The sequence below is a fragment of the Rissa tridactyla genome, chromosome 19, assembly GCF_028500815.1.
Source record: "Rissa tridactyla isolate bRisTri1 chromosome 19, bRisTri1.patW.cur.20221130, whole genome shotgun sequence".
Lineage (NCBI taxonomy): Eukaryota > Metazoa > Chordata > Aves > Charadriiformes > Laridae > Rissa > Rissa tridactyla.
The window spans coordinates 1,117,808-1,144,274 of NC_071484.1; the positions used below are offsets into that span (position 1 = coordinate 1,117,808).

Consider the following 26,467-nt stretch of genomic DNA (forward strand, 5'->3'; position numbering starts at 1 on the left):
TGGCCATTTCAAGATGTGCTATTCTGAAGTCCATTGCAGTAGTTGTCCTGTTTGTCTTGGTCAGTTCTCTGAGGATCTTAAACTCCACAGACTCCTGGTCACCGCAGGCAAGGCTGACCTTGAACTTTACATCATCCAACAGTTCTTCCTCACTTGTAGTTAGCAGGTCACAGAGAGCCTCTGTCCTAGTCTGTTCATGGATTGCCTGCTTCAGAAATTTGTCTACCATACACCTCAGACAACTGGTTTCCTTGTGGCAGCCATTTTCCTCCTGCAGCAGATATTGAAGTGGTAAAAGTCATCCATGAGCACCTGCATCCTTCTAGCGTGGACACTGCCTGACCTGGGCTGGGGTCATCTCCATTCCTACCTCCTGCTCTTGCTTTCCTGGTCTAGCCTACCCAATTGCACGTGAACATTAAAACCTCACGGACTCCTGCTGTGGGCTCAGGTCAGAGACATTCTGCAGCAGCTGCTGTTCATGGAGATGTTTTGCTTGAGGAGCCACCTCTGTGCCCAGGGACAAAAAGGAGAAAATATCACTCTAGGGTAAGAGAGAAGTGCTCAGGCACACAGTTTGATCATTTGCAACTGGCATTGTTCAAAGACTTGAAGGAGCATTTCTAAAACAAGTAGGGAACCAATTGTTATTTAAGCTATTGCTGCAATTAATGTTGTTTTTACAAAAAAGACAGTTTCCTTAGTTTATTGTCCACATATGCTCTCATAGCTGTTTACCTGGTCCTTTAATTGAGGGAAACGGAGTTGCAGATTATCACACTCTGTCGGTAACAACTCCGAACATTATGCAGCAAGCTAAAATGTCACATGATTTTTTTCATCAAAATGCGAAGGCGTTAAGGAAGCAATTTTCTTTAACAGAACAACAAGCACATGATATTGTGCGAACTTGTGCCGATTGTCAGCAGCTGGCTCCTCTGCCATCATTTGCGGGGGTTAACCCATGAGGGCTTACACCTGATAAACTTTGGCAATCTGAAGTTACGCACATTATGGAATTTGGACGTTTGCGCTATGTACATGTTTCAGTTGATTTGTTTTCTCACTTTGTTGTAGCTACTGCTCATACAGGAGAGAGGGCTCGTGACGTTATTGAACATTGGTTGCAAGGCATTGCAGTCACAGGAGTATCAAAAACTGTAAAAACTGATAACGGACCAGCTTATGTGTCCGCTAAAATACAGGCCTTTTTACAGACATGGGGTATTAAACATGTCACCGGTATTCCTCATTCCCCAGCTGGGCAAGCAATTGTGGAACATATGCATCATACTTTAAAAGCCATACTTGCTAAACAAAAAAGGGGAAATCCCGTAGGTATGACACCTCAAGAGTGACTGTATAAAGCAACTTATGTTTTAAATTTTCTAGAGATGTCTTCTTTGCCATCCACAACAGTAGAGCAACATTTCAGAAGAACTGTTGAATGGCCTGAACAACTGAAGGTGTATTATAAGCGCTCGGAAGGACCAGTCCTCCTGATAACATGGGGTCAAGGGTATGCTTGTGTGTCTTTGTCCTCAGATTCCTTCTGGATTCCTGCAAAATTCGTTAAGCCGGCTCATCAGCTGAGCCCAGTACAGGAAAAGGAAGGCTGGAACCACTCGAGCTGATCAATGAGTAAAATCAGGCATACCTAGGGATGTGTATTCTTATTAATCTTTCAGTTTTTAATGCTTATCTCTTTTCTGTCTCATGTAGATTCTTTTTTTATTGGACTACATACTGAGGGCTGGCGAATGGGATTTGTATTTGTAAACAGAAGTCTTCATAAGCTAACCACAGATAATACTACAACAAATAGTAGTTGTGAGCAAGAAGATTCTGTAATGATTTGTACTTCTCAGCTGTATGTATTTGCTTTGGCTCAAAATGCAAGTGTACAAGAATGTAATCAATCTTATTGTGTAAATTTAATGTGAGTATGGTATAAAACACATATATCTACACAAGAACCAATAATCAATAATATTTCATGTCATCTTCTATTGCGACGACAAGTGGAAGTGTGGTTGCCCATCAACCTTACCAGAGAATGGGAAGGTTCTGGAGGGTTAGGACATTTTAGCAGAATTTTGCAAGAAGAAATAAACCAAACACGCAGACGCTCTAAACGATTTTTTGGATGGCTGATTTTTGCAATAGTATCTGCAATTGTTATTTTAGCTTCAGCTCCTGTAGCTGTTGCTGTGTTTACTGAATGTGTCCAGACTGCTAAGCTTGTAGGAGAAACTTTATTTAATGTAACTGAAGAATTAGATACGCAAGAACATATAGATGAAGAAATATTAGCCAGATTACAAGCTTTAGAAGCAGCAGTAATATGGATAGGGGATCGGCAAAATGCGTTAAAAATACATCTCTCTCTGTATTGTGATTGGGGGTACAACTCTCAAAGACTTCGTATTACATCTCTCCCCTGGAATACGTCGCTACATGCCTTGGAAATGGTTAAATACCATCTCCAAGGTGGTTTTGACATGTTTTTGCAACAAAATATTCGTCCTTTACATGATCAACTAAAAGCTCAAATACTAAAAATTCAAGATTTAATGAACTGCAATGCATTTGAAACATTACAAAAGGATTTCTCATGGGTAAATCAAAAAAATTGTCTTTCTGCACTAAATTTAAAAATCTGTGTATTTATTGCCTTAGCAGGGTTCTTTTTGATTCTGTTTTTAATTGTTTTTAGTATGATACATAACCTGCTAAGAGCGTCACGACGAGTAGAAGCACGAGTCATGGTGACCTTGTTAATAAATGGTCTGGTGTTAAACAAAAAAGGGGGATCTGTGGCAGATCTACAAGCAGAGGCCTGCGTACGGCCAAAGACAGTAAACAGAGCACACAGAAAAAGGAACGCAGATGTCAATATGGACGAAATGAAGAGGAATTGGTCCAATATAAACATGGAACAGAAAACAGCTTTGCATACTTATCTTAGTGGGAACTGAATAAGGCAACTGGGTTAGTGATCTGAAATATGTGTTTACTTGTCTAGCAGGTGCATGGAAAATTTTAGAGCTTGGGTATAAAAGCCGAGGCCTGAGAAGCAATAAATGATTTCGTGCTTATCACAGCCGGAGTCCGTGCCTTCATACACCATACAGCCCTCCATGTCAGAAGGTGCTTGAGCATCCTTTCAGGCATAGTCCAGTGTAGAAGCACTGCCTCTCAGCTCCGGGTGTTTCTACCTACACGGGGATCAAACCCCTTATGGGATGAAGTGGAAAAGTTTTTTCCTGGATTGCACATGACATGGTATGCTTAAAATAAGCAGCAAACACAGGAAAATGGAAGGATCAAAGCAGTTTGGGCTAAAACAAGTGTGGGAAGACAGATGGAGAAAGGGATGAGAGGGACTAAAAGTGTGTGAACATGTGTCTGATGCGTGTGCTGGCCTGGCCATACCTGTTACTCTGCCTTCTTTGTCACCTGCCAAGAGTTGCCTGGAAACACATTTCTCAAGTCCAGCTGGAACAGGGAGCAGGGCTGATCCTTCCCTCTGTGCCTCAGAAGCCTCTGCCCATGGGGTTTGACCACCTCTGACAGCTGCGCGAGCCACACAGGGTTCCCCAGGGACTGGCTGGAGCCCACAGTCTCTTGCCAGAGGCCTCCTGCCAGCTCTCACTCCCATCAGACCTCCAGCCCCTGGTCTCAGCAAAAACCCTTTCTGACTCACTCCTCCAGGAGGAACCTGGCATACCTTGAGGCTGCGCTCAGTGTGTCCAGGCCAAGCATTTTGCCCTGTCTCCTGGGCCTCAACTCCAGAGGTGCTGAATCCTGTCAAACAAGCTCGTGGTCTCACCACTGAGCCCCTGTGGGGAGCGCTTGAAGGTGCCTCTGACCTCGACATGCCCTTCTCCTGCCGCTGGGGAGCTTGAACCACTGACTCCGTGGGAGTCGGGAGCGCGTCTCCCGGGAGCGAGGGGGCTGGGAGGCCTCGGCAAGCCTGGGCCAGTTGTGGCCGCTTGGGGCGAGGCGCCCCCGCCGGGCGGAGCGGCAGCGCCCCCTGGCGGGCCCGTCCGGGGCTGTCCCCCCGGCCCCGACACACACGTCCGGCCCCGCCCGCGCCGGTTCCTGCCCGGCCGCAGCCCCGGCTCCTCTCCCCGTGTCTCCCAGGGCGCAGTAATACACCGCTGCGTCCCCGCGCCGGGGCCGGGCGAGCCACAGGGCGCTGGAGCGGCGGTCTGCCGACACCCACAGCCGCCCCGGCGGGTCCCGCAGCTCTTTCGAGTCTTTACGAGTGAGCACGAGAAATGCAGGGCCTCGTTCCGGGAGCTGACGGTACCAGTAGATGAACTCCGTGGTCTGTATGTTGGGGTGCGAGCAGGTGATGTTGATGCCGGTGCTTTCGGGGGTCTCTGCCGACGGCTCCTGCAGCACCTGGGCTCTGCCCGCAGCCACTGCTGAGGAAATAAAGAAGAAAAACCACTCAAAGTTTCTGCCCAGCCCTGCTACTGTTTCCTAGAACAAATCTACTAGAAGCAGTGAGGAACAATTAGAGATAATTAGATGTGTTTCCAGAGGATGTCAACATGTGCATTAATGGAAGTGTCCATTCATATTTGATGGAGAGATGAATGCATGAATGATAGGTGAAAGGGTGGAGTCACTGAAGAAGAAGAGGGGATACAGGAAAGAAAGTAGCAAGGGGGAAGGAATGACTCCATGAGTTATATGAGTTATATGGAAAGACACAGATGAAAGAAAGGAAATAGGGAGAGCTGAACATAGAACTGAGCACTGAGTTTTCACATGGAATGTGTGATGTAACAGAGGGGGAGATGGATGGGAGGATGATTAGAGAAGTACGTGAAGAAGTCAGGGACGTGCCAGGGCCTCCCCAGGTTCAGCCCTGGCCCCACACAGCCCTCAGACCGGCCCCCCGCCGCCGAGTAAACAGCTCCACGCACCCAGCAGCAGCACGGCCAGCCCCGACAGCCCTTCGCCCCGGCACCGCCGCATCCCGCCGCTCCGCCGCCCGCGCCTCGCTGCCCACCGCCAGCCCCGGCTCTCCGCTCCGGCCGCGCCCCCTCCTCTCCGCCACCTCCTCTACTCTCCTCTCCGCCTCCGCCAGTTCCGCCCGGGGCTCAGCCCTACGCCCCGAGCAGGAAGGCGGCGCCGCGGCAGAGACCGGCCGGAGCGGAGCTGCCCGCAGCGACACCGGCGGTGAGGTTAGGGCGGGCGCGGGCTGTCCCCGGCACGGGCACCTCGGCCACGGGGACGCCGGTGTTCTGGAAGGAGCCAAGGGGAGGGCAAACGGCACAGCAGCAGGGCATGGCAGGAAGGTTTGGAGGTCAAGTGCTTGCTATTTTAACAGTACTCTTATTTTCTCGAATATGTCTCATTGGAAACTTGGACATTTAAAACCAGATGTGGAAGGGAAGGGCACGGGGTTCTGCTGGAAGCTCTCAGGTAGCAATAGAAAAGGAAAAGTCAGCTATCATGGCTACATTAGAGCCTCAGCTCAGAAACAGCAGCTCCACGGAGAGGGGAACCTGCCCTGGCTGAGCTCTCCCAGCAGAGCTCCCTGGCTCTGATCTCACTGAGGTCTCTCAAAGGCAAGGGGGAAAGCCCTTGGCTGTACTGTCTCCAAGCTGGATGTGAGCTCAGGCTGATCGATATTCAGGAGGGGACATGGCCTTAGAAAATTTCCCCACTGGGCACAGCCCTTGTCAAAAAGAGGGTCTATACTGGACAGCCCTGTGGGACAGTAGCTGGCTTTGGGGGATGTGGTCTTGAATCCAACGACCCTTTCCTCCCAGGGAGAGCTGCTGGGCTCAGACTGAGATTCCAATGTGGCACATGAAGTTGTTTGTGGTCATCAGCTGTTTGGCTTTCCTGTGAAGGCCACAGGGTCTATCCTTCCACTCACAGCACAGCAAAGTCAGGCTTCATGTTCCTTTCATTCAGGTCCTCCTTGATCCAAGGTCTCTGGCGTCCTTCTCCTTAGGAACCAGGTGAGTCTGAAGCTCATCCTCCTTCTTTTCCTAAGTGAGATCTCTCCTGGTGGACATCTCAGCTGATATTGGCTCTGGCTTGTGCTGGGGGGCTTGGGTGTTTTTGTCATGATAGAGGGAAGAGGGATGAGCGTCTGCTTAGCGAGAGGCTGGGACATGGCAGAGGGATCTTTTAGTTTATGTGCTAGGAAATGTCCTCCATAGTCCAGGCTCCTCTTTGTAGGAAAATGGGACCATCTGGCTTCGAGCTGAGCTTTCAGCTCTCCACTCAGTAGTGGCCTTAGATTCTTTGTGACAGGGAAATCAGGCTGCTTTTCACTCACCCATGTGCTCTTCACTATCCGTATCCTCTCTCCCAGGTGCACCTCCAGCCCTGAGACATGTCCTGCTACAACCAGTGCCTGCCCTGTGGCCCAACACCACTGGCCAACAGCTGCAATGAGCCCTGCATCAGGCAGTGCCAGAACTCCACTGTCTTCATTGAGCCTCCTGCTGTGCTGGTGACCCTGCCTGGCCCCATCCTCAGCTCCTTCCCACAGAACACCGTTGTGGGATCCTCCACCTCCGCTGCCGTTGGCAACGTCCTCAGCTGTGATGGAGTGCCCATCACCTCTGGGTGCTGTGACCTCTCTGGCATTTCCAGATGCTACAGTGGCAGAAGGTGCCTCCCCTACTAAAGACTCTGGGGAAACCCCAAGGAGACACCCTGAGGAACTCAGAACATGGTGCTGGGCAAAGGATTGATGTTTTCAATGCTGCTTTCAGCATAGCTGAATGACTTTGGTTTTCTCTCCCTTTTCCTTGATTGCTTCACATCCCCTTAGCAGCAAGGTTCCCACAAGGCTACCCTGTTGGGGACCATCTGTCTTCCTCATCCTCTATGGGGCAGGCAGACAGACACGATGAGGAAACATCTCCACAGTCAAGGACGAAAGACTCACAGCTGCCCCTGGGCATCCATGCATTGGTGGCCTCCACTGGCAGAGATTTCTTTCCCTCTTTTGACTCATTAAAGTTCTGTTGCATTCAAGCTTGGCCTCCATGTGGTCCTTCCCTATCTGGATGGTCCCCAAGATGCCAAAGGAGAAGGGGTGGAAGGGATTGAGAGCACAAGGAAACCCTGCTCCAGTCACAGACAAATGAGCGGTTCAAACACCCTACATTGGCTCCTCTTTTGGGAACCATCCCTTGGAGCTGAGGAAGACATCTGTGGCTGCTCTGCTGCCAGTGAGCATCAGGCCTTGCCCTGCTGGTATCTCTGCCCACAAATGCCCAGAAGGCAGGAGATCCTGAGGGCTCAGCAGCCCCATGAGCTCTTGAGGAAGGGTGTTAGGGTGTTCCTCTCACTATGGTTGGAGCTGCTCTGGGGTGGTGGGGTGAAGGGTGTGGGGCTCTGGAAGATGATTTGCTGGCAGAATAGCAGGAGTGGTCATGCAGGGAACAGCCTTTGGGTCGACGTCTCCCCTCCACCACCTCATTTAGGGGCCATGGCCTGGAGGCAGCAGCAGGGTAAAGTCGTCTATGCCGCTGAATGTATCAAGGCTCGAAACCGGAGCTAAGCATGTGGAGCTGAGAGTGGTCAGCACAGAAGTGGGGACAGTTGATTTCTGAAGGAGATCAAATTGCTGTGATAGAAACTGTGCAGGAGAACGGGAAGATCAGCAAGGATGAGGGTACTGGGAGCACTTCCCATGAATGCTGAAGGCAGGTGCAGAGCTCTTGACTGCTTCATTGGTCCCCCTAAATAATTTTTACTCAGGAATTGGCTGCCTTTCTTGGAGGGAGAGCACTTTTTAACATGTAAATTCCTTTTACCAGGGCCTGTAGTGAAAGGGCAAGGCGCGATGGCGTAAAACTGAAAGTGGGTAGATTTAGATTGGATATAAGGAAGAAATTTTTGTATGATAAGGGTGGTGAGACACTGTAAAATGTTGCCCAGAGATGTTATGGAAGCCCCATCATTGGAAGCATCAAGGTTAGGTTAGATGGGGCTCCAAGCAACCTTGTTTCCTTATGATCGGTGGAACTACCTCTTGGCAGCCACCACAGTCTCATATCTTATTTCCCACCATGAAAATCCAGTTGCCTTGGCACAAACTGTACAAGTGCAAGGACGGTAATCACCCTACCCACGTTCTCCACTGGGATGGAATTATGGTGGATGAACTGTAGCTCCGAATGACCGAAGACCAAAAGTTGCAGTCTCTCTTCTCCAGTGCCTTCCTTCCAAAGGTTCTGTATGGCTTCTCAGGCCAGGGGACATACACATCTCCTTCCACAGCTGCATGGCCCACCTGTACTTCTGGCTCCTGGGAAGTGCTCAATGCTTTCTCTACACTTTCATGTCCTACAACCACTGCTTGACTCTCTGCAACCCACTGTACTATGAGGCCATCGTGCATAAGGCTGTGTGCATCTGGCTGGTGGCAGGCACATGGCCGGCTAGTTCCCTGGTTCCTTCTCTGCATGCATTACTCACCTCCCATTTGGCTTCCTGCAGGCCCAAGCACATCCTCCACTTCTTAGCTGATTCACAAGCTGCCCTGGACATGGCTTGTGCTGGCACTTGTGCCAACAAGGCTGTGATTACCTTCAGTACTGATGATGAGACCCTCCACTGCTTCATCTTGATTCTCACTTCCTACAGGTGCAGAGCAAGAACCACCCTGTGACTCTGCTGTGCAGAAGGCAGGCCCAGAGCTGCCTCAACCTGTGCTTCCCATTTCACTGCTGTGGTCTGTTGCTAGGGCCCATGTGTCTTCACCATCATGGGAAGTGACCTCCAAATGGTCACTGGACAGAACAGCAGCTGTTCTTTACATGATTCTTACTCCTCTGCGCAACCTCTTGATTTGCACCCTAAGAAACAGGGATGGGAAAGCTGCTCGTATTTGTTCACATCCAATAAACAGCTGGCAGGGTTGTGGTGTTTGACAGTAGAACTGATGAATAGAACTGTTTCCTTTGAAGACAATGCTCTAATACTCGACTGACCAAAACTGGGTAATCCTCTGTGGATGCAATCAGTCCAGTGACCTGTGCCCTGGAGAGGGGGCAGCACATTGTCCTGTGCTGTGGGAGTGACTGAGCACTGGCATAGGTGTCCCAGGGAGTTTACCTAGTCTCCCTCTTTAGAGATATTCAAAAACTACCTGGACACGGTCCTGGGCAACTGCCTCTTGGTGGTTCTGCTTGTGTGGGGAGGGTGGACAAGGTGACTTCCAGGAGTCCCTTCCAACCTCAGCCATTCTGTGATTCTTTCGATCTGTGAGAGCAGGTGATGTAAAGCAGCTCCGAGTTCCCAGCATCTGACGGGATTTAAGGTTGTCTATACTGTCCTCTCTTTCTAGTCTTAGCGCTAGTAAATAGCATTTTAAGGAATGCTTTGAAGATGCTGAGTGACTTTCTTAGTGGGATCAATCCGTGTCATTTCTGGTGCTCCAGTTTTTGCAGCCTGTGGGGAGTCTGGCTTGTCCGAGGCTCACCGCTGAGGCACTGTACCCTTTACAGTGCTGGGGCAAGTCCCACACCCCAACATCACCCTTAAAGAGATCACTTAGGACGTCTGGGATGATCTGAGGGCTGGAGGAGTTTTTTTAGCTATAATGTGGAGATTCTTTGTAGTTGCAGCAGTATGGATGTTCTCTAGATTTTATGTTATGCCTGACCTGCAGAGCTGGGGCATGGAGAAGCTCAATATCTAGAAAGGTCATGGCAGCTTCGACTCCACTGTGCTTCCTCTGTCTTTTCTAGTGAGAAAAAAATTGACTGAACCAGCATCAAGCTCTTGAGCTCATTAAAGCTGATGGTGCCTGATTCGTTGTCTTGACTGTGGGGTCTGAAGGACTTGCCTAGAGTCATCCCAAGAGGCTGAGAGCTGGCATTGAGTGCCGTAGTTCTCAGAGGTGTGTGGGCATGTTCATGCTCACATACATGTTCCTCTTGCTGTGCTCATGTATGCATTTGTACACTTGGGAAGACACCTCGAAAGACCATTTAGTCCAGTCCCTCTTGTCATGGCCAGCGGCATCTCTCACTAGATCAGGTTGCTCAGAGCCCCACCTAACGTAACCTTGAACACCTCCAATGATGGGGCTTCCATAACATCTCCGGGTAACATTTTACAGTGTCTCACCACCCTCATCATACAATGATTTCTTCCTTATGTCCAATCTAAATCTACCCTCTTTCAGTTTTAAGCCACCAACCCTTGCTCTTTCACTACAGGCCCCGATAAAACGTCTTTCTCCTTCTTTCTTATAAGCCACCTTCAAAAATTGCAAAACCACGAGAAGGTCTCCCCAGGGCCTCCTCCTCTCCAGGCTAAACAACCCCAGCTCTCTCACGAGAGGTGTTCCAACCCTTGGATCATTTCTGGAGCCTTTCTTTGGACCCACTCCAACAGACTCTACAGACTCCGACTGTGGGAAGTGAAGAGACATCAGCTCACTCACAGGCCTTGTCCCATCCTAAGCAGACACCTGCAGGAAATGGAATGAGTCGTCTTTCTGGAGACACCGATCCTACAAATGACCAATGGTAGCCTCTGATCTCTGAACTAAGCTCACAGCAGGGCCTGCCTACCTGGTCACCTGCACATGGCTTGCTTCATCATACGGTCAGAAGTGAACCCACAGGCTCTTCCACCAGAGCCTACAAACACCTCTATCCCATGGCTAAACCCCATATCCATGTCCCTGGTACTCAGGCACAGATGGATAACAGGGAAAGGGCTTTTGTGTGGGTGAATGGAATCAAGCTGGGTATGTTATTCTCCTCAGCTGCATCTCTGGCTCTCCCTGAGTGCACATCAGTCTTCCCTCAGCTACAATGAACTCTTTCAAACAGGATTTGCAGAAGATGACTCTGTCAAGTGCGTGTCCTGTGCTCTGGACAGTGTAGGCAGCCTCACATTGGGTGTCTTGAGTCTTCTCATTTCACTCTAGATGCCTAGAGGTCTAGATTAGTGTGTGAGTATGTGTGGGTGTTGTCGAAGCCAGCTGTTTAGTGCGTCTTGAGTGACCTTTCCTGGACTCTTCCAGCACGTGAGATGAGTCCTCTGACCACGCCAACATGTATTGCACCAGAATGCTTGGGGCTCTCATCCTGTCATGCAAAACATGCCTCCAACGGGCAATGTGCCTGGCATAAAGCTGGAAATGGAAAGACAGCAATTCAGGAAGCCAAAACATAGCTCATAGCATTGCTCGGGATGTTTTGCATTCAAGATGAGCTTGTCAGCAAAGAATCACCTCTACAAGGGATGCCTCTGGCAGCCTGGGGCAGTTAAGGTGCATGATAAAAGCCAGCCCAGCTCCTCTCTCTCTCATCCACTTCTCTTGCCTCCTTCTCCTTGGGAGTCAGGTTAGTTTGAAGCCCCTTCTCCTTCTCTGCTTTCTCTAAAAGGAGTTCTCACTTCAGCTGACCTCTCAGCTGAGACTGGCTTTGTTCTCTGCCAGCTGCCAGCTCGTGGGTCTGCTTGTCATGGGAGGGGGAAGCAGGGAGAAGGTTAGACATGGAGGGAGGCTGGGATTGTGCTGAGGTGGCTTCTGGACTCAGGGGCCAGGCAGTAGCTGCATAGGAGCTGGTGGCTCTTTTTGGGCCCTGTCAGAACGAGGCCAAGAAGTCCTCACATTCTTGGCACAGCCTCCGTATCCCAGCTCTGCATGTTGTTTGTCTCCCTCATGGTGATGTGACGGGCTGCTCCTCACACATCCCCTTGTTTTGCTTCCTCCCTGCCTTCTCTCCCAGGTGCACCTCCGAAGCCAAGACATGTCCTGCTATGACCAGTGTCAGCCCTGCCAACCCTGCCGGCCCTGTGGCCCGACCCCACTGGCCAACAGCTGCAATGAGCCCTGTGTCAGGCAGTGCCAGAACTCCACCGTCGTCATTGAGCCTCCTGCTGTGGTGGTGACCCTGCCCGGCCCCATCCTCAGCTCCTTCCCACAGAACACCGTTGTGGGATCCTCCACCACCGCTGCCGTTGGCAGCATCCTCAGCTGTGATGGAGTGCCCATCACCTCTGGGTGCTGTGACCTTTCCTGCATTTCCAGACGCTACTGTGGCAGCAGATGCCCCCCCTGCTAAACATGCTGACAATGGCTCCCCGTAAGGACCCCTTGGAACTCAGAACATGGTGCTGGACAGAGGATCCGACTTCATGCCATTTGTTTTAAGAGCAGCTGAACATCTCTGACTCTCCCTGCAAGGACAGACATGAATACGCTGACCTGGGCTCTCTGAAAACACAGTCAATATTTACCTTTCCTGTCCTCCGTTCACCCTTTTTTTCTCTTTTCTTTGATGTCTGGTGCTTCCCTCAAAGCTTTGTTGTGAAGACCCCAGAAATCAGCCTGGAGGGACCTGCTAGCCTGCCTTTCTCTGCTGGGCAGGTCAACAGATGCCCTGTGGGAACTCTGCCACAGGAAATGGGGAACACATTCTTGTCTGCTCCTTCTGCTCCCCACGCTGGGGGCCTCCACTTGGAATGACCTCATTTCCCTCTTTAGACTCATTAAACAATTGATGCAACCCCGCCTGTGCCCTTTACATGATCTTTCCATCTGCACTCTGACTGTGGAGGGAGAAAGCCATTGCTTTGTGGTAGGAATCAGGTGAGGGCACAGGGGAACCCTTCATCACTCCTAGAGGCATTGGAGGGTGGGACACACTGCAGGGAATCCCCTTTCAGGCACTGCCTCTTGAAGCTGAAGAAGACATCCCTGGTTACTCCACAGCCAACGGCCATCAGTCCTTGCCTTGCTGCAGCTCTGCTCAGAAATAGCCCCTTGGCCATGGACCATGTCATGTGAAAGGGAATCCTGACAACTCTTGTCCTCCAGAGAGGAACTGTGGGCATGTGGGAGGCCTGGGAGGTCTGCAGTCCCACAAGCTCTTGGGGAAGAGTGCTCCTCTTGCTTTGGGTGGAGCTGTGCTGGGCAAGGAGGCTCAGAAGACCATGTTCCCAAAGCATGGCAGGAACTGGGAATGGGTGAATAGCCTTGGGGATGGCCCACATTGCCTACTCCACCTGCCCCTTCCTTCCATCACCTGATCTAGGGGACATGGTCAGTATGCCATGGCACGAGCAGCAGGGACAGCTTCCCCATGCAATTCTATCACCCTCTAGCATCTGGCATGTTTCATCTGTTGCCCAGATATGTAGGGCTGAGGTGTTCACAAGTTCCTATTGGTATCAGCTACAGCAGGCCACTCACTGGAGTCCCCTGCCCAGTGAACCCAACACCCCTTGGGTGAAGGCAGGCCTAGGACTATGACCTGGTGCCCAAAGATGCAACACTGCTCTGTGCTGACCCAGGTGAATAGGGTCGCAGTTTGGGAGACGGATAGTTGTAAGCAACTGTTAGAAACAGGAGGACAGAGAGCACTGCACATTGGTTGGGTAAAGGGCCCTGATTGTTCGACCTCGATCAAGGCCTAATTCAACCAACAGGTAGATAGCCTCACGTCGCTGTAGCAAATTGATATTGTAGATGATGGTTGGGAATGGGAACGCTTACTCAAATGGTTACATGTTAAGCGTGGCCACACAGGCTGTGCTGACCTATACAAGCAAGATCTAGCCCGAGGGTTGCCTGTATCAGTTAAGCTGTGCGAATAAGTAGTAACTGCCTGTTCAGAATGTCGCCTACGACTCAGTAAAGATCATTCCAGTAAGGCGCCTCCCTTACACATTCAGGACAAGAAAACATTGTGTCATTCATGGCAGATTGATTATATTGGGTCCTTGAGATCATCAGGTGAGAAAAGATACGTCCTAGTAGGAGTGGAGATTATCTCCGGCATCACTGTGGCCATCAGCTTCAAATCAGCTACTGGGGACAACACAGTAAAAGGTCTAAAGGGGTGGTTCAGCACACTTCCCCTTTCTGAGGAAATCCAAAGTGATAACGGTTCACACTTTACCTCTACAGTGGTACAAGATTGGGCCAAAGAAGAAGGGATTCGATGGGTATTTCATACTCCCTCTTATCCTCAGGCTAATGGCATTGTTGAATGCACCAATGGATTGGTTAAGCGTTTTGCAAAAACTCATGAACCTGGTTCGCATTTGTGATTGGATGATGCCATCTATCAATTAAATAACAGATGGAGTGGAGATGGCTGTCCTAAAATGAAAACTTTCTGTGTATCTGCCAATATCATCACTCCAAAAGTTCCCAATGAACCGGGAAAATACCTAGGAAGATTTCACCCTGGGCAACCTGTGCTAGTGAAAATGCCTCAAACTGGAATGGTTCCAATGGTGCTAGCTACTCCCAAAAATCCCCATGTATGGGAAGCCAAAGACTGTTCAGGGAAGACACACTGGATCAGCACCCGGTGGATCTCGCCCTCTTTTTAACCCCATCAGTAAAATAAGACCGAGCAGATTTTCTTTTCCTTTGTGTCTTACAGGAATCTTGAATGAACTGTACGTGGACAGATGGATTGGCCTGCGCTAACCCTGAGTGTCTCCAGGGAATCCTGACATTGATCCTGGCAATAATGTTATTTTTATTATGTATGGCTATCTGGAGGACCAAATTCTAAAATGATGAATTGGCAGATGGAATTGATGCTATTCAGTTTTACCTTTTTATTTCCTGTTGTTTGTAGTCAAAGACATCCAGAGTGGCCATGGTCTCAAGCTTTTGTTAAACACAATGCGATGGCAGGAACAAGAAAGGGAGAACTGAGTTTGGCCATTGTAGTTCTACATGAAAATGAGGTGTTACATGAGTGGACCTGGAATAGTTGGTACCCAACCCTGAAAGGTAAGGCAGGGCTGGAAATCTAAGTAGGATGTAGAATGATCAACGGTTCAAACCATGAGAAGGCCATGAGAACAGAGATATTTCACCCTCAGAACTCACGCTCAATGACAACAAAGCACTGTGTCACCGACGAGTGGGATTGCTGTTATAATTTTACTCTTGTGGAACCCACTCTTGTAACTTGTTGTTGGCAACAGGATGAAATAGCACTGCTGTTAGAATTCAAGATAGACATAGTTGAACCTGACCCAACTAATGAGCTTTGGGATAATGCATTGTCACAGTACACTGCAAGCACTGGAACAGCAGAAAACAAAAAGGATTTAAATCTCTCCACTCTGGTTATACAAGGCAGTGAAGTATATTCCAGAGATAAATGGAGATGGAAAGACTCACTTCAAATGGCTAAAATCGAAGCCGCCCCTGGAAAGAAAATACACATTGGTTGCTGAGTTATCAATGGGTCTACTTACCACAGGCCAACTGAGATTAAAACCATCTACGTGGACTCTACCAAACCAGAAAAATATAACACTCAATGTTACAAAATTATGGAGCCAAATTCAGATTGCTGGCACAACTTCACTTTTACCAAACCTATAGTAGTGTATTGTCTTTGGGGCTATAAGGGCACAGAATTGTCATTTGAATTTATGATTGACTCAAATACCCCTGAACCTGCTGAAAATAATGGAAAACCTACACCCTCACAAACTTTCCAAGGTGTACCGACTCAGCCTTCCATTAGTCTAACTCCTTACACCTTCAACACTGGCCCTTATGTTATTAAACACACAGGCCAACAACAGATACTGTTTAATCCAACATATTCCGTCAAATGAATAGAATTGTCAATGCAGATTAATATCTCTGCGATCAAGCCTACCTGCTCACCATTCCTGAGTATATCTTATGCAGGGGGGTCAGCAAGGTTACACAGATGAACTTTTGCCACCTCACAACAACTGAAGAGAGATGTGACTGGTATCTCAGGAACAGGACTTGGAGTCTTAAATAGTATAGATGCTGAGATATTTGCCAACAAACTAGTCACAACCACTAGTGATCTAGACAAATTAAAACATCCTCTACAGTCCTCTCTATCAGCATTGGGAAATCACCAATGGCTTTTATCGAATATATTGCCTCAGTGGGAAGAAACAGGTGAAAAGGACCATCAGCTGATCACAAATTCACTTGGTACAACCCAAAATAATGTTGCTTTCTTTGGCTGTTAGTTGTATCCAAGCACAATTGTGGATGCAACCTATGACAGCCACAATCGTTAGGGAAGGTGAGTAAGGCACCTAGCCCACCAAAATTCTAAAAGTAATATGGGATAATGCAATTGAGTTTGAGAAAAAATTTCAATCCTGATGGTACCTGGTTAATTTCACCTATGATCCCATTGAGAGCAAGGCCACAGCTTTTGTCTTAACAATACGCAATGCTTTAGTATACACCATATACCCAGTCATCGCCCTGGGGTTGAATCACCATGGAGCTATACTCTATCCAATAGAGCATAGACTGTGGGCACAACAAAATGAGAATAAATGGCAAACTGTTGGTGTTGACGCATGCGTTTCATGAGACCAGCAAGGATTCATTTGTGAGAGTAATACTCTCAAAGCACAAGACATTTATCTTGACACCACCCAGAATGTTTCTCAGTTTAAGATACATCCCAATGAAACCCCAGAAACTGTGCTTGTATATATTGGGAAAGGGTGCGTTTGCATGAGGTCTCCCTGTAGTCTTTTGTTCATAGATGACATAGTAGTTGATATAAGTAATCACTCAAATCTTTGTGTTTGTAACTTTACTAACATTATCGGATGTGACTTCAATTATTCAGCTACTGTTACGTCTTTTCAATTGCTACAATCTAATTACACATTGATTCGAGATCTGTTGCCTACCCCTGTCGGAATGAATCTCATACTGGTGAAGAAGCTGCTACAAAACGATGACTTGAAGTGACTGCTGAAAGAGGCCCAAGAAAATGGGCAAAGAACTTTGATGACTGTCCGTCATGATGTTGAAGAAATACACCAAGTGCTGGAAAGAGTCAAGAGAGACGGAGGACATGAATGGTGGGACACACTTTTTGGATGGTCACCAACAGCTACAGGACTTTTTAATAAGATGCTTCATCCTGTTGTTGTTTTACTAGTACTCACTGTATTGTGCTTTGCTTTGACAGTTGTTTTGTATGTTAGACTTTGGATTATGATGAAAAGCTTAACTCGCTTGATCACTCCACGATATGTATTTGCACTTGATAACCCCCACCCCAAGAGGACAAGTGATATTCCCTATCAGTATTGAGTATTGTGGAGCTTGAGTGACTGTAGTCACGGGGTGGATTATATGGAATAATTTATAAATTGGCCAAGAATACAAAAGTACAGCATTGTTCACACATTAAGGAAAAGTATAAAATCAAGAGGCTTCTGAGGTAGAAAACAGCTGGAGCTGGCATGTGAAGAATGCAACCTCTGTGGTTGCCTGTACAAGGTTGCTTGCGAAGCTACACAATGGATGGAACGAAATGTTATCATTCCATGACCTTGCCTTGTGACGAACAGCAGATATGGTAACGAGATGGTACTATGGAACCGGTAAGCTGCCTACTTGCTACCCTGAGCCAACATTTCGTCAAATTTTGATGAAATGTTGTTCTTTGTGTGAACTTTGCTCATCGTAATGTACTAAAACACACGTCCATCCCAGAGGCTACCTGCCTCCAAGGTGCGACCGCTCCTTCTTGAGTGCACCAGTCATAACAAATGTATTTATGACTAAAGTCACTCAAACTCCACTTTGAAGATAAAAAATAGTATAAAAATAGCTCAAGAGAGGGGAGATATCAGGGAAGACACCATTGCGAACAAGTCGAGGAGAACTCCATCACTGGCTTCCGGGATCAGTTGATGGGCTGGAAGTTTCTTCCCCCCCATAGGGATGCCTTTGTGTAAGACTTAGATTATACCGAGTGTTTCCTCAGGGAACTTAGAAGTCTCTCTAGAGAATCTCTATCCTACATTTATAGCCAGGCTGTATTGTTTATAACTTGTCACGCATCTTGTATATTTAACAATACCTTTATTTGCACATGCTTTGAAGACAGTGTATTTATCACTGGCAATCCTAAGAACCTATATATCTGTTGTTTACTTAAACTGCACTGTTTAAGTAGCTAGTTGTTTCAGTTTCTCACTGAACGTGACCAAAGACTCGAGAGTGGCCATGCTAGTTCATGAGCACGACTAGACTGAAGGTGCAGTCTACTATTAGTGTATCCAAATCGTAACGCTTTAATACATATTAAACATGATTGGATTGATAGTGCTGCATTGGGCATCACTCAGAATTTAAACCAAGCCACGCCTAGCCTCCCACTTCAGTGAGGAGTGTTACAATGCAAGGGGGTTTATCTTCTGCCAAAACTGCTTTGTACCCTTTCACGCCACAGACATTGTCCAAAAATGCCTCCTAACTACTGACAGGCATCAACCTCCTATCTAGGAAGCCTGTTCCCGTGTGTGAAAACTCTCTCAGTAAAGAAATGTTTCTTAATACCAAGTTTGAACTTCCCCTGATGCAGCTTTGAACCATTGTCATGTGTCCTGCCGCTGGATCCCGGGGAGAAGACATCAGCACTTCCCTCTCCACTTCTCCTCCTCAGGAAGCTTAGAGAGCTATGAGGTCACCTCTCAGACTCCTTTTCTCCAAACTAGACAAGCCCAAAGTCCTTAGCCACTCCTCATAGGACATTCCTTCCAGCCTTTTCACAGGCTTTGTTGTCCTCCTCTGGATGCATTCAAGTACCTTCACTTCCTTCGTAAATTGTGGGGCCCAGAACTACACATGGTACTCAAGGGGAGGCTGCCCCACTGCTAAATACAGCAGGATAATCCCCTCTCTTGACCAGCTGGTTGGACTGTGTTAATGCACCCCAGGCTGTGGTTTGCCCTCTGGCCTCCAGGGCACACTGCTGACTCCTGTTGAGCCTGCTGACAACCAGCACCCCCAGATCCCTTTCTGCAGGGCAGCTCCAGCCACTCCTCTCCAAATTTATACCTGTGTCTGGTGTTACTCCATCCCAGATGCAGAATCTGTCATTTGGACTAGTTAAATTTCATGCCATTAATGATTGCCCAATGCTCCAATTTATCTAGATCCCTCTTCAAGGCCTTTTGTCCCTCCAGAGACGCGTCAACACCTCCCAGTTTGGTATCATCAGCAAAATTGCTCATGGCACACTCAACTCCTACATCCAGATCACTGATCAAAATATTGAACAGAACCATCCCCAGAATTGAGCCCTGAGGAGCACCAGTGCTGACTGGTCATCAGGCAGATGTAGCCCCATTCACTACAACCCTTCAAGCCCTGCCTTTCAGCCAGTTTTTCACCCAGCACACCATATACCTGCTCATCCCACAGTTGACTCTCCAGAACTCACTTGACTTCCCAACTTTTCCGGAAGGATAGGGACACTATTAAAAGCCTTAGTAAAATTCAGAAAAACTCCATCCACCACCTTCCCTTCATCCACTAGGTGGGTGACCTCATCATAGAAGGATATCTAATTAGTTCAACAGGACTTTAGTCAAGTGACCATCTTCAACATGTATTTGTTCAATGTTTTCTTTAGACCTCCTCTTGCTGTCTACGTACTTAAAAATCCTTTCTTGTTGACTGACACAAGACAGGCCAAACCTCAACTCTCATTGAGCCTTGGCCTTTCCTGCCTTCTCCCTGCATATGTGAATCGGAGCTCTATAACCTTCCTGCGAAGCCTGACCTTCCTTCCAGAGTTTCTACAATTTCTTCTTCCTCTTGAGTTCCATGAGGTCTTCTGCCCTGCCTGCTTAGCTTGAGACACAATGGAATTGCCTGTTCCTGTGCTTTTAAAAGATGGTTCTTAAAAACTGAAAACTGCAGACTCCTAAAAGCAGATTCTCAAGGCACAATCCCAGGATGAATGCTGGTTTACAAGTACATAATAGGTTCATTGCCTTCAAAGAGAATAAACGTGATGAGTTAGAGATGAGTGGGCGGTTGCAGGGCTACGATCATGTTGGGATCATGGAGACAGGGTGGGATGGCTCCCATGACTGGCATGTTTCAGTGGAGGGATACAGGCTCTTTCAGAAGACAGACTGAAAAGATGAGGAGGGGGACTTTCTCTTTCTGTGAGAGAGCAGAAGGAGTGCATGGAGCCCTGCCTGGCGATGGGTGATGTGCCAACCGAGAGCTTGTGGGTAAGCATTAAAGAGAAGACAGATAAAGAACACACTGCAGTGGGTGTCCCCTATAGGACACGTGATCAGAAAGAACCAGCAGAAGAGACCCTCTACAGGCAGGCAGGAGCAGTCTCATGTTCACTGGCCTTGGCCTTGATGGGAAAATTCAACCACCCCAATATCTGCTGGAACAACAGCACTGCAGGACATAAGCACGTTTCCTCAAGTGCATGGATGACAACTTCATCACCCAAGTGATAGAGGATCCCATGAGGACAGGTGTTCTGCTGGACCTCATAGGTATCAAGAAGGAAGAGCTTGTTGTGGATGTGAAGATCAAAGGCAGCCTGGGTTGCAGTGACCGTGAAATGGTGGAGTTCATGATCCCAAGGGGACTGAGGAGGGTAAATAGCAAGCTCATAACCTGGGCCTTTAGGACAGCAGGCTTTGGTGCCTTTAAAGACCTGCTTGGAAAATTCCTGTGGGGTATAGCCCTGGAGGCAACAGAGGCTTAAGACATCTGGACCACTTCCTCCAAGCTCAAGAGCGGGCCATCCCAATGAGCAGAAAGTCAGGAAAGCATGCCAGGAGGCCTGCATGGATGAACAAGGAGCTCCTGGCCAAACTAAAACACAAGAAGGAAGTGAGCAGAGCACAGGTAACTGGGAAGGAATCCAGGGACACTGTCCAAGCATGCAGGGATGAGGTTAGGAAAGGCAAAGGCCAAGTGGAACTGACTCTGGCAACAGATGTCAAAGGCAACAAGAAGGCCTTCTCTAAGGACACAGGTGACAAAAAGGGTGTGGTCAGCAGGTCAAGGGAGGTCATCACAGAATTACAGAATGATGGGGGTTGGAAGGGACCTCTATAAATCATCTAGTCCAACCCCCCTATCAGACCAGATTCACCTAGAGCAGGTTGCACAGGAACGCATCTAGATGGGTTTTGAAGGCCTCCAGAAACGGAGACTCCACCACCTCTCTGGGCAGCCTGTTCCAGTACTCTGCCACCCTCAAAGTAAAGAAGTTCCTCCTCCAGATGCAGCCTCAGCAGGGTAGAATAATATCCCGGTGGTGGTAGAGGGCCCACATAACTTTTCTTTTCAGCAGCATTGAAATAATGGGGGAAATAACTTTTACAGCTCTTTAATACCCATAGCTTGGGGAAGGCTGCTTAGTTTCCTGAGTAAAAGATTAAAAGAATCCATGAAACCCAGCCCACCTGCACCCTACAAGTGACCACTGGAATGAGCTGGGAGGGAAAGAAAGAGGGAAAGGCACGTCCTTGGGAGACCAACCAAGGATTGAAGGGTTGGGAGTAGTTTGGCCCATTCCTGTCAATGCAGCCACAGACCACCCCACCAGTGTGCCCCAGGCCAACATCACTTGCCTGCACTGCACCCATCCAGAACTTGAGCTGAGGCTTCTGCTATCGATGACACATTCCTGCCCCAGAAATCATGGGGTCTCACAATCCCAGCACTCAGAAGAAGCCTCCGTGAGGGATGGTGGACAGAATAAGCCAGGAAATGAGAAGGCAGCGTTGGAAAAATAGCTACCCAGCCCATGTCATTAGCTGGGATGTTTTCTGTTCATCATGAGCAGCTTAGACAATTGCCACTGCATAGAAGCTACCTCTGGGCCCAGGGCAGGTCAGGGCCACCATAAAAGCCAGCCCAACTCCTTGTTCTCCCATCCACTTCTCTCTCCTCCTCCTCCTTGGGAACCAGGTGAGTCTGAAGCCCTTCCCCTGCATTGTTTTCTGCTCATGCAGGTGCGTACTCCTCCCTCCTATAGTGGGCTGTGGTGCTGCTCACCATGAGAAGGGGAAGAAGGGTGAAGGTGTGAGTAGAGAGTGTCTGGGACTTGGTTGAGGGAGCTGTTCTCTTAAGAGATAGGCAGCAGCCTCCTTGGGCCTGGAGACACTTTGCATTATCTTGAAAGAGGATTTGGCACTTGGCTGAGGTTGCCCTTCACTGCAAAGATTGGCAGCAGCCTGGTTGGGCCTGGGTGATCCTCACAGTACTGTGTCTGGTAACCCTTTTGCCTCACTGCACAGTTTCTAGCTCCTGGCTCAGCAGGTGCCTTTGACATGCTTGTGGTGGAGTGACAGACTCCTGGCAGACTGTTCCTCACATGTGCATGTGCTCTACTGCCTCTCTGCCCTCTCTCACAGGTGCGTCTGCAGCAGACAAGAGTCATGTCCTGCTATGACCAGTGTCAGCTCTGCCAACCCTGCCGGCCCTGTGGCCCGACCCCACTGGCCAACAGCTGCAATGAGCCCTGTGTCAGGCAGTGCCAGAACTCCACCGTTGTCATCCAGCCCTCCCCTGTGGTGGTGACCCTGCCTGGCCCCATCCTCAGCTCCTTCCCACAGAACACCGTTGTGGGATCCTCCACCTCTGCTGCCGTTGGCAGCATCCTCAGCTGTGATGGAGTGCCCATCATCTCTGGGTGCTGTGACCTCTCTGGCATTTCTAGCCGCTACTATGGCAGAAGGTGCCCCCTCTGCTAAATGCGCTGGTGACAGCCCTAACAAGGATCCCCAGGAATCTTGAAGCTGTTGCCTCCGTGAGGACAGAGCACCTGACCATCGATTTCAGAGAGGCTGAGCATCCAGTGCTGCCCTTCCAAGGGAGGAAGACTGCTGGGTTTCTCTGAAAATGTGGCCAAAGTCTAACTTCCCTGCCTTATTTTCTCTCCCTTCTCCTTGTCTTCTGTTTTTTGGGATTGTAAGACCTGCAAAGCCACCATGGGGTATTTGCTGGCCCCTCTGCCTCTGTGGGACAGGCCTGTGGGATCTCAACTGCGGGCCATGGGCACAGGCTTTCAGCAGCTGCTGATCCTCTCCCTGCTCTGGCCAACTCCTCTACAAGTGAATTTCTTTCCCACTTCAGGGTCATTAAAGTTTTCTGCATGCTAACCTCTGCTTCCATGTCATCGTTTTCATGGTGGACCTTGTCTTGTATTGCCAAGGAAGAAAGGCATTGCCTTGAGTAGCAGAGGATAAGGTGAGGGCACAAACAGAACAGGAAGCAAAGGGTGGCCTACAGAGCAATGGGTTCCTTCCAGTCACTGTCCCTTGGAGCTGAGGAAGATATACTCATCTCCTCCACAGCCAGTGGGCATCAGGCCCTGTACTCCAGCATCTCTGCTCACATACTATCCCCTGGTGTCAGAGCATATCCAGCAATAGGGAGACTGATCACTGCTTTCCCTTGGAGAGTGCTCCCCAGTGCTGCTGGAGGCTCTGAGAGGCCAGCAGCTCACAGTCCTGTGCAGAAGGGGATTCCTCCTGCTCTGGATAGCCCTGTGGCAGGAAATGAAGCTCAGTCAGAAGGTGGCCCCAGAGGATGCAGGAGTAAAGATGGTATGAGAAAAAGCCTTCAGAACGACCCCTGACTTTCTCATCCTCATTCTCCCACTTGTCCCCTGAATGGGGGAGCATGGTCTGCACCCAAGGGCAAAGGTAGTAAGGGCAGGACACCTATACACCCTCTACTCCCTCTGTTCCCTGCACAGTCCAGCAGTTACACAGATGTGCAGGGCTAAGGGGACTCACAGGTTGATGTTGAAATCAGCATGGCCAGGCAACACACCGGGCATTCATGCCTCTCACACACACCCAGCTCCCAACAGACAGGGCACCCCAGGGGCAGCAACCAGTGCCAAAGCCCCAATGGTTGGTCTGGGGTGCCTGGCCTGGGGTGCCTGGCCTTCTTCTAGGCATGAAGTATCTTTCCCCAAGGCCAGTTCTTCTCCTGGTAGGGCCTGTTGCCCACCTCTGCTTGGTGGGTTTTCCACCTCCCCAGCTTTGTAAACCTGGTCCAACTGCAGAAGAAATGGGGCAGGGCTGCGGGAAGCCTATGAGGTATTGCATGAGAAGGGCTCCAAGGATGGGCAGAGTGCACTGGGGAGAGCAGGTCCTCCAGATCACAGCACATGACCATGCAACAATTGGAGGGTCCACAACGTGGTTCTGAGTATTTTCAAAAATTCTTGTAATCATGTAATTCCAGGAAGGAGCAAGAGGGAAATAACACAATGGAACCAGTTTTAAGGTGTCTCTATCTCAAGAGAAGACAAACCAAATTGGTGTCGGGGATGATGAATGTGCCTGCAGCTATTAACAGTGGTCAAAATTAATAAATCACTAACCTGTATGTGCAATGGCTCATGTGTGTGCTGCTTGTGTTTTACCAGACTTCCAATGCATTGGCTATAGGAAGACAGTGCCTTCATTTAGTGTGGTATGGGAATGCTTGAGGCCATGGTTGCATAAATTGATGTCTGGAATGGACAGAAAACATTCCATCACAGGATCGTGTCCTGCAGACCCCTGGGTGTACAGGGGGAGCAGCGCTGCCAGGGCACAGCTGAGGGCCCCTTCCCCCACCCTCAGCCTTGCACAGACACATCCCCTCCCTCCCCTGGGTTCTTGCACAGCCAAGGAAGCTCCCTGCACCGGGGTGTCTTGCACTGCACAGAGGTACAAGGCACTGTCAGAGAGCCCGACTTCCTCCAGCTGCAGGAGGCTGTATTTCTCAGTGGTGTTCAGCATGGTGGTGAGACGGCCACTAGGCTTGCGGCCAGCAGTTGCCTGATAGGAGACCAGCTGGGGACCTTGGCCTTTCCTCTGCTGGTACCAGACCAAGCCATTAAAGTTGGAAGTCTGGTATGTGCAGGTTGTCTGGAAGGTGTCTCCCTGCTTCACTGTGACGTGTCCTTCTTGCTGGGTGACAGTGATCTGTCCCATAGTGCCTGGAAGAAAGTGAAGGTCAGCAGCTTGGCAGGGAAAGGCTCTGGGAAGCAAACCAGGAGTGGATAAAAAACCCTGGTTGTGAAGCTTCCCTCCCTTTCCCTTACCGTGTGGGAATATTCTGAGGCCTGGGGACAGCACGATAGGGAGGAGATTTGGGCAGCACCTCGGAGCTTTCAGCCCAGCATGGACCCTGTGAGAGTTGTACTGTGTCCCTGCTCCTCCTCCCTGCTCCTGTTCCTACTACATAGAGGAGCAGAGAAAAGCCTGTCAGGCCTGACCTTCATGTGCTGGGACCAGCAACCCTCCAGCAGGAAAAGGGGCCCATGCAGCTACGGCAAAAAGATTCACCCTGCTTCCCCATTCATCCCATCTCTGAGGGCTCCCAGCTCCCTGAGTATAAACAATGGTGAGCTTGAAAGAGGGATCCCTGGCTGTGTCAACATCCAGGAGAAAAGTGGAAGCCACGGCAGACATGTGCCAGCCAGGAGGCAGAATGGGACACCCAGTTAATGTCAGTGGGATGAGAGCTTTAAAGTCCCTGTAAGAGCTTTGACAGGATCTACTGATTTGCACTGGAAAGGGAGAAATGTGAGAGTGAGAGAGAGCGCTGAGATCTCCTGTGGTGAGAGCAGGTGGATCAGAAGAGAGAGGCAGAGAGAAAGGCATTGAAGGTGAGAGAAGAGCAGCGGAAGAGGTCTGAGGTGTCTCTTCTCTCTCCTTTCAAGCAGTAAGAGCATCTTGAGAAAAGAGATGCAAAACCACAAATGTGAGCTGGTATTTCACAGTGTTTTCCTGTAATTCAAGAGTAGTTCTCTGCATGATCCTGATCAGGCTGGCAAGGGTTTCCTTGGGGGAAGAAGGATGCATTTATAGAAAGCCAGGACTTACCCAGCAGTTGCCCCAGGAAGGCCGTGAGGATGAGAGATCCGAGCTGCATGTCGACATCAACCCGCCTCTTTGTGGAGTGAGACAGAGTCAGAAAACCCCCTCCCAGCCCCGAGATAACAGAGCTGCCGGAAACAACGCTGTTGGGGGAGCCAAGGAAGAAGCGGGGAAGAGCAGAGGTCTGTTCTTCCTGTGCCTCAGATGCTGCTTCTGGGTTTCTCCCTCCTCCAGCAGCAACACCTGTGGCTCCCTCATCCAGTGGCATTCTCAGCATTTCCCCCTGAAGAGCCCCTGTGGGCTCTGGGGGCCCCAGTTGTGGGAAGCGGCTGTTCCCAGTGAGCTCACAGTGGAGTCACCTCCCAGCTAGAATTCCCTGCTCTTCTGCACTCCCACTGCTTGGCCACTTATAAGGTCAGGGATTTCTTCCCCAATGAGGCTTAATATCTTCTGCTGTGCTCCCCAGCTCTCTTGGGACACTGCTATTTCCTTTGGGAACAGAATTCTCTTCTGTTTCTCTCACTTCTCCCCTTTCTTTTTTCATCTTCCTGGGAACAATGCCTCTCCCCCAGCTCCCCACAGTTAGGAGAGGAACCCTCCTGTGCGGTAGACCGGGGCTTCTTGCCATGTCCTCTTCTGATGGGATAACCAACAGTGAGAGAGAAGAACATGGCTCCAGAACTGTTCTTAGATGCCCCAAACCCAGAGATGACACGGACAACCTATTCCTACTCTATGGGAAAGGGTGAAAGGTCAGCAGGCAACAGAATGAGGGATGAGTGGGTCACCCCCACTCTCAGAAAAC

The 26,467-nt window shown here is 49.3% G+C and overlaps 1 protein-coding gene and 1 gene segment (V, D, J or C); one reads left to right on the forward strand and one right to left on the reverse strand.

The window, feature by feature from the left end:
• Positions 1-11,270: 11,270 nt before the first annotated feature.
• LOC128919226 (feather keratin Cos2-3-like) lies at positions 11,271-12,074 on the forward strand. Its single transcript, XM_054224415.1, has 2 exons — positions 11,271-11,351; positions 11,739-12,074. The coding sequence occupies exons 1-2, from the start codon at positions 11,283-11,285 to the stop codon at positions 12,072-12,074; spliced, it is 405 nt and encodes a 134-aa protein (XP_054080390.1). The 5' UTR covers positions 11,271-11,282.
• An 11,149-nt stretch (positions 12,075-23,223) lies between these two features.
• On the reverse strand, positions 23,224-25,874 carry LOC128919472 (T cell receptor alpha variable 1-2-like). The segment is given in 3 exon segments: positions 23,224-23,328; positions 24,484-24,779; positions 25,669-25,874. Coding segments are annotated over 3 exon segments (450 nt in total).
• Positions 25,875-26,467: the final 593 nt, after the last annotated feature.

Bases quoted from the DNA above. Each gene is read 5' to 3' on its own strand.
- LOC128919226 (XM_054224415.1), top strand. From the start codon at position 11,283: ATGATAAAAGCCAGCCCAGCTCCTCTCTCTCTCATCCACTTCTCTTGC. The intron at 11,352-11,738 runs GTTAGTTTGAAG...CTTCTCTCCCAG, and splicing joins TCCTTCTCCTTGGGAGTCAG to GTGCACCTCCGAAGCCAAGA.